The 8076-nt window shown below is 43.7% G+C and overlaps 1 protein-coding gene across 6 annotated transcripts in view; it reads right to left on the bottom strand.

Moving 5' to 3' along the window:
- Window positions 1–3544: 3544 nt before the first annotated feature.
- Window positions 3545–8076, bottom strand: part of NFAT5 (nuclear factor of activated T cells 5) — a 118651-nt gene continuing 114119 nt past the window's right edge. For all 6 annotated transcript variants that reach the window (XM_040329530.1, XM_040329532.1, XM_040329531.1 and 3 more), the window contains 2 exons: window positions 6632–6849; window positions 3545–3799 (listed from right to left, as the gene is read on the bottom strand). In XM_040329530.1, the coding sequence (XP_040185464.1) occupies window positions 6635–6849 (215 nt within the window). In that variant the 3' untranslated portion in view covers window positions 3545–3799; window positions 6632–6634. The remainder of the gene's footprint in view (window positions 3800–6631; window positions 6850–8076) is intronic.

Here is an 8076-nt window from a genome sequence, read left to right as displayed (position 1 = left end):
CATTAAAATGTGGATATGTTAAAATTAAACTAGTATAGGGAAGAGCATTCTTTTTCATACACAAAGTTAACTTACTGCCCATTAACCCCACTGAAGGGAAAATCTGGCGGTAATTTGGCCATCTCCTTTTGTTTGTCAGCATTTGCTGCACAGCAGAGCTACATAAATAAAACATTTCTCTATGCAGAGTTGTGGATACTTTTAAAAGCCCAGCTGCATCAAATATTGTGTATAGGGCAGAGAAGGGTTAGACCAGCCCCTTTTGCAACCTTTAACATGGAGGAACCCTTGAAAATAACCTTCAGTCTCGGGCAATAATTATTATATCCACAACTCGGAGACATGAGTGTGACCAGGAAGCTGCAGATAAAAGAATAAATATCACAATTAGGAATGTTGCGTATGTACCTATTTTTATTTGACACCCTGGGCTGCTCTATACAACAAAAGGATTTTCAATAATAATAATGGCCAGAAAAACGCAGAGTGAAAATTGTAGTTCTCTGACTGGTCAGTGGACAAGTGGGTTATGACATTGGGGATCAGTGAAGGGTCCTAGCGCATTGGTATTCCGTGGGAAGAATGCCCCTTACATTGACGGCCAGTGGAGGAATGCCCTTACATTGACGGCCAGTGGGAGGAATGCCCCCTTACATTGACGGCCCAGTGGAGGAATGCCCCTTACATGGACGGCCAGTGGGAGGAATGCCCCTTACATTGGCGGCCAGTGGGAAGAATGCCCCTTACATTGGCGGCCAGTGGGAAGAATGCCCCTTACATTGGCGGCCAGTGGGAGGAATGCCCCTTACATGGACGGCCAGTGGGAGGAATGCCCCTTACATGGACGGCCAGTGGGAGGAATGCCCCTTACATTGACGGCCAGTGGGAGGAATGCCCCTTACATTGGTGGTCAGTGGGAAAAATGCCCCTTACATTGACGGCCAGTGGGAAGAATGTTCCTTACATTGACGGCCAGTGGGAAGAATGTCCCTTACATTGGTGGCCAGTGGGAAGAATGCCCCTTACATTGGCGGCCAGTGGGAAGAATGCCCCTTACATTGGCGGCCAGTGGGAAGAATGCTCCTAACATTGGTTGTCAGGGAGAATGCCCCTAACATAGGTGGCCAGTGGGAAGAATGTCATTACATTGGTGGTCAGTGGGAAGAATGTTCCTTACATTGGTTGTCAGGGAGAATGCCCCTAACATAGGTGGCCAGTGGGAAGAATGTCATTACATTGGTGGTCAGTGGGAAAAATGCCCCTTACATTGACGGCCAGTGGGAAGAATGCTCCTAACATTGGTGGCCAGCAGGATGAATGCCCCTTACATTGGTGGCCAGCTGGAAAAATGCCCCTTACATTGGTGGCCAGCTGGAAAAATGGAAGAATGTTCCTTACATTGGTGATCAGTGGGAAGAATGTTCCTTACATTGGTGATCAGTGGGAAGAATGTTCCTTACATGGTGATCAGTGAGAAGAATGTTCCTTACATTGGTGATCAGTGAGAAGAATGTCCCTTACATTGGTGATCAGTGAGAAGAATGTCCTTACATTGGTGATCAGTGGGAAGAATGTTCCTTACATTGGTGATCAGTGGGAAGAATGTTCCTTACATTGGTGATCAGTGGGAAGAATGCTCCTTACATTGGTGATCAGTGGGAAGAATGTCCCTTACATTGGTGATCAGTGAGAAGAATGTCCCTTACATTGGTGATCAGTGAGAAGAATGTCCCTTACATTGGTGATCAGTGGGAAGAATGTCCCTTACATTGGTGATCAGTGAGAAGAATGTCCCTTACATTGGTGATCAGTGAGAAGAATGTTCCTTACATTGGTGATCAGTGGGAAGAATGTTCCTTACATTGGTGATCAGTGAGAAGAATGTTCCTTACATTGGAGATCAGTGAGAAGAATGTCCCTTACATTGGTGATCAGTGGGAAGAATGTTCCTTACATTGGTGATCAGTGAAAAGAATGTTCCTTACATTGGTGATCAGTGAGAAGAATGTCACCATTACAATTACCTGAAAAGTTAATTGGGGTCAGTGGTAACTTATCTGAGAGGTACCAATTGATGAATGCTCAAGGCACCCCTGGCAACCTTTGGAGGAACCCAGGTTGAGAACGGCTGGGTTAGAAATTCCCTTCACTTTCTAGACAGGAAGTGATGGTAAATCTCTCCAACAGTGGCACAGAGTTAGTAAGTGACAATGTTTTAATTTCTGTCTGTTCCTTCCTGTCCAAGTGACCAATGCAACTCCTACATACGAAGGATTTCGTTCTTTAGAGTTTAGTGGACCTTTAAACTACATGTAAAAAAATGCGGAGATAAAAAAAAAATCAGCGATGGACCAGCGCAAAAAAAAAAAAAAAAAAAAAATCACTTCACCTGGCCACCGTTTTACACAAAATCCCCATCCCAGCTAAAAGCAGCACTTCCAGTTGTTCCCTGACCCCTTCACAAAGGAGCTACAGAGACAAAGACGGACAAAACCTGCCACAAAAAAAAAAAAAGAAAAGAATATCTTATGTATAATATTTATATATAAACTTCTTCTCATTTTATATACTTAATATATATATTTATATACTTCTGCTAACGCACTTTGCTCAGTACATGTAGCAAAATATCAGTTTTCCTAAATACAAAATAGAGCTTTCAAGGAAAAAAAAAAAGAGAAAATTAAACATTCGCTAAAACAGAAAAAAAAAACACATCTAAAAAAACTTACATGATTAAAAACTTGTTACAAAAAAAAAAAAAAAAAAACGGCCTGCGATCAGGCCTCACTGAAAAAAAAAAAAAAAAAAAAAAAGTTCCCTTCATATCGGTACTGAAAGCGCTGAAATCAGGGATTTGCTGCTTCCGACTCGTCGGCTCCCAGAGCGCGTTGGGCAATCAATCTGCAGCCTTGCCAGCCGAAGGATCAGTAGCAGCCAATCGCGGATCCGATGTCTCCAATTAGGAGAGGTTAAAGGTTACACACAGACACACATAAAAGAGCGATGAGGGGAAACAAGAGGTCAGCTACAAAATAGAAAAAGATAAAACTGAAGTATTTATCTACATGGCTCAATAAAAAGTAAAAGTCGCTGCATCTGTTCTCCCCCACTAGGGGGCGACAGAAGACAGGTTAAGTGCAGCATTGTTTTGCCTAACCTGGGAAGGGCCGTTAACCACATGCAGCAAGGTGCTTTGTAAAGATGCTATGCGTTTTAGGTAAATGACAAGACACGGAAAATCTTGTCTGACTGCCAAACGGGTCCCCAACCCCGGGACCCCGGAGCACCGAAAGCCTGATCTCGGGTGCCTGTCATAGAAAAGAGGTGACTTGCCTTGCTTGCTAACACTTTGCGGCCTTGCTCTGTTAGGAGGCGGGTTAATGCAACGGGCGCGCTATCACAGTTTCTTAGAAGGGATATTAAATGGGATTCCTTCAGGGGGGAAAAAATAGAAGAGAAAAATATATATATATTTATATATTATGTACAAATTTCTATATACATACATTACACGCCTACATAAAACCACGCGGACACGGGGTGAAATAAGAGGTAAACATTACTACCACTGAGGAAAGAAAGCGGTAACTAACGGCTGAGTGCCTCGGAGCTTACGGCTTTCGGGAGTATGATGTCATAATAAAACTATAGAGAGTCTTGGTCGCTAAAATACTGAAGAGAGACGAGGACGGGTCAGAGGGGACGACACGAAGAACCGTTTTCTACTTGGACCGTGGCGGATAGACAAATCAATCCAGTTTTGTTTGAACAGTTTGGAAACTCCTTTTCACTGCATCTAAAAGGAAATAAAAAGAGAAACCATTATATGTACTGGTAACAAAAAAAAAAAAAAGGAGGCGGCAGTGGGGAAAAGGGGGGTGTGGGAAAAAAGAGGCGGTGGGGAAAAGAAAGAAAAAAGAGGCGGTGGGGAAAAGAAAGAAAAAAGAGGCGGTGGGGAAAAGAAAGAAAAAAGAGGCGGAGGGGAAAAGAAAGAAAAAAGAGGCGGTGGGGAAAAGAAAGAAAAAAGAGGCGGTGGGGAAAAGAAAGAAAAAAGAGGCGGTGGGGAAAAGAAAGAAAAAAGAGGCGGTGGGGAAAAGAAAGAAAAAAGAGGCGGTGGGGAAAGAAAGAAAAAAGAGGCGGTGGGGAAAAGAAAGAAAAAAGAGGCGGTGGGGAAAAGAAAGAAAAAAGAGGCGGTGGGGAAAAGAAAGAAAAAAGAGGCGGTGGGGAAAAGAAAGAAAAAAGAGGCGGTGGGGAAAAGAAAGAAAAAAGAGGCGGTGGGGAAAAGAAAGAAAAAAGAGGCGATGGGGAAAAAGAAAGAAAAAAGAGGCGGAGGGGAAAAGAAAGAAAAGAGGCGGAGGGGAAAAGAAAGAAAAGAGGCGGAGGGGAAAAGAAAGAAAAGAGGCGGAGGGGAAAAGAAAGAAAAAAGAGGCGGAGGGGAAAAGAAAGAAAAGAGGCGGAGGGGAAAAGAAAGAAAAGAGGCGGAGGGGAAAAGAAAAGAGGCGGAGGGGAAAAGAAAAGAGGCGGTGGAGGGGAAAAGGGAGGCGTGGGAAAAAAAAAAGGTGGTGGGGAAAAGGGAGGTGTGGGAAAAAAAAAGGCAGTGTGGGAAAAGGGGGGTGTAGGAAAAAGGGAGGCGGTGGGGAAAAGGGAGGCGGTGGGGAAAAGGGAGGCGGTGGGGAAAAGAAAGAAAAGAGGCGGTGGGAAAAGGGGGGCGGTGGGGAAAAGAAAGAAAAGAGGCGGTGGGGAAAAGAGGCGGTGGGGGAAAAAAAAAACTAAAGGAGGCGGTGGGGAAAAGGGAGGTGTGGGGAAAAAAGAGGCGGTGGGGAAAAGGGAGGCAGAGGGGAAGAGGGAGGCGGAGGGGAAAAAAAAGAAAAGAGGCGGTGGGAAAAGGGGGGCGGTGGGGAAAAGAAAGAAGAGAGGCAGTGGGGAAAAGAAAGAAGAGAGGCGGTGGGGAAAAAAAAAACTGAAGGAGGCGGTGGGGAAAAGGGAGGCGGTGGGGAAAAGAAAAGAGGCGGTGGGGAAAAGAAAAGAGGCGGTGGGGAAAAAAAACTGAAGAAGGCGGTGGGGAAAAGAGGCGGTGGGGAAAAGGGAGGTGTGGGAAAAAAAAGAGGCGGAGGGGAAAAGGGAGGCGGAGGGGAAAAGGGAGGCGGAGGGAAAAAAGGGAGGCGGAGGGAAAAAGGGAGGCGGAGGGAAAAAGGGGGGGTGTGGGAAAAAAAGAGGCGGAGGGGAAAAGGGAGGCGGAGGGGAAAAGGGAGGCGGAGGGGAAAAGAAAAGAAGAGAGGCGGTGGGGAAAAGAAAGAAAAGAGGCGGTGGGGAAAAGGAGGTAGTGGGAAAAGGGGGGCGTGGGAAAAGGGTGGTGGGAAAGGGGGGTGTGGGAAAAGGGTGGTGGGAAAAGGGGGGCGGTGGGCGTGGCCTCAAGTATCGCAGTCTGTAGATTAAATGTAATAGAGAGCAATGACTTGTCTTCAAACAGCACCCCCTAGAGATGACAGGATGTAAACACACTGGGAGAGGCTGCAGGCCATTCTGCTTGAAACAGGACTTAAAGTGATTGGAAAAGTTTTTCTTTTTTTTTTATATATAATAAACATCTCTATACTTAACTGCTCTGTGCAATGGGATTGCACAGAGCTGCCCCGAACCTCCTCTTCTCGGGTCCCCTGCTGGTGCTCCTGGCTCCTCCTCTTTGTCCAGTGTCCATGCTGCTGCGTACATTGACACAGACAGTGGGACTCGGCACTGTCCCCATTGGCTTTGATTTACAGCAGCGGGAGCAGATTTCTCCCAGTGCCCCAGCAAAGCGAGGGAACAGAAAAGCTACAGATACGGCAGAGTGCTGGATGGAATGAGGGCTCAGGTAAGTATGGGGGGGGGGGGATTCAATGCTTAAACACGGTTTAACTTAAAGCAAGGAAAGCATAAAAAGGTAAAGAAATTCTGCATAGTAACCAATCAGCTTTCAGGTTTTATTGTCAAAGCTCAATTGAACCAGCTGGGGTTAGAAGCCGATTGGCTGTCATGCACAACTGCACCAGATTCTGAGTGCTCCAGCCTTAGTAACTCTACCCCATAGTGTGCATCAGGCTTCATTATGAGTCTATTTGATTAAAACTTCATACTGGGGAGTCTGATGGGGGACAAGATGAGGCTCCAATGGCCGATTGAGCTTCTGCACAGATGAAAAGAATACATAGCTAACAATGTAAAGAAAAAGACTACAGCTCCAACTACTGGTGGAATAAAATACTGCATAATAATATTAATTGGAAAATAATTATTATTAAATTATATATATATATATATATATATATATATATATATATATATATATATATATATATATATATATATATATTATATATATATATATATATATATATATATATATTTTTAATAGCCTATAAAAAATGACAACATAACCTCTAGTCTGGTGGCTTTTCTGGGGGATATGAGAAAGTTTGGAGAAAGAATGACTGACGTAGGGCAGGAGTATGTAAGACTGGCCTATAATGGACACCTATTACTATGGAAGGAGCTCTGAACATTTCTTAATAAATGTCATAACCTTCATCAAACTGATAAAAAAAGACACCGGAGAGAGCAGAAAGATGCGCCCCTCCCCCGTGTTTACCATTTAGTATGATCCAGACATGCCGTTCCCCTGGTTGTGGAGAGACACCAGTAGATTGCTGATCTTCTCCATATTCTGATCGTTCGCCATTGAGGAATTCTGCTGGGATAGAAGTGACGTCACAGACTGCCCATCTCCTTGAGATTGCCCCGGCTGAGATAGCGCCATCATCTGGTCGGGCATTTGTCCCGAGGCTTCAGAGATAAGCTGAGCGCAAGCTGAATGGAAAATGGTAATTGAATTACTAGACTGACATCTATAGAGTTAAAGTTGTTAGTCAATTTATTTTAATTAGAAGAGACCTGGAATGTTCAAAGACATTGGAGTACATTTTGAATTAAAGTGGTTGTAAACCTCAGACATGAAATATGAACAAGGCATATCCCTCTATAGTGTGTACTTGTCTCAATCCAGAACACCAAGTGTCATTTCTGTCTGCTGCCTCCTTCCTTTGCTATCAGCATGAATCACTTCTGACAATTTTTTTTTTCAATTCCTGCACCTTTTAGGATTTTAACCACTTGCCTTCTGGTGATATCTCGGATTACATGAGATGGGACAGTAATGATAATTCATGTATTGCAGGATATCTTGAAATATTACAAGTTGTTAATTCTGACCCCAACAGGTCAATAGGTCAATAGGAGAGTGACTCATTCATGTGGGGACACATACTGTTGAGGTGTTAACTGAGTCTGGCTCCCAAGATATTTCATTGTGTGAAAGTCTATTGATGATAGATGTGTTGGGGGTTGGCAGTCTGAAAGGTCAGATGGCTGACTTTTCAGCTCTAGTGGATTAGCATGTCAATTACGTCTACAAAGGAATGTGTATTGTGTATCAGGTGAGAATAGCTTATCGCGGAGTCAGAACGTCTGGGTAAATGACTAGTAATTAGTTCATGTAGATTATCTGAATGTCATTATCTAAAGGAATGTGTATTGAGCACCCATTGTGTCATGTTGTGGGTGGAGTTAAGCCATTGTTTCTTGGGGCTTCTAACTGTATATAACAAGCCTGAGTTTACCATTAAATGATCCAATCTATTTACTCGGCGTAACATCATCTTTCATATTTTACAAAAAAATTGGGCCAACTTTACCGTTTTGTTCTTTTTTAATTCGGGAAACCATTTTTTGTCCAAAAAAAAAAAGGCGTTTGAAAAATGATTGCGCAAATACCGTGCAAGATAAAAAGTTGCAATGACCGCCATTTTATTCCCTAGGGTGTCTGCTAAAAAAAACATATATATAATGTTTGGGGGTTCTGAGTAAATTTCTAGCAAAAGAATGAGGATTTTTACATGTAGGAGAGAAGTGCCAGAATAGGCCCGGTATGGAGGGGGGTTTTAAAGCCCGGTATTGAAGGGGTTAAACTCATATCAAAGCGCCAGCACCTCTTGGATACCCTTTTTTTCCATTGGAGACTAAGCTACATGCCTTAAA

Source organism: Rana temporaria, chromosome 11 (assembly GCF_905171775.1).
Source record: "Rana temporaria chromosome 11, aRanTem1.1, whole genome shotgun sequence".
Taxonomy (NCBI): Eukaryota; Metazoa; Chordata; class Amphibia; order Anura; family Ranidae; genus Rana; species Rana temporaria.
The sequence above is the reverse complement of the archived record's forward strand: the minus strand, read 5'-3'. Positions and strand labels throughout refer to the sequence as shown.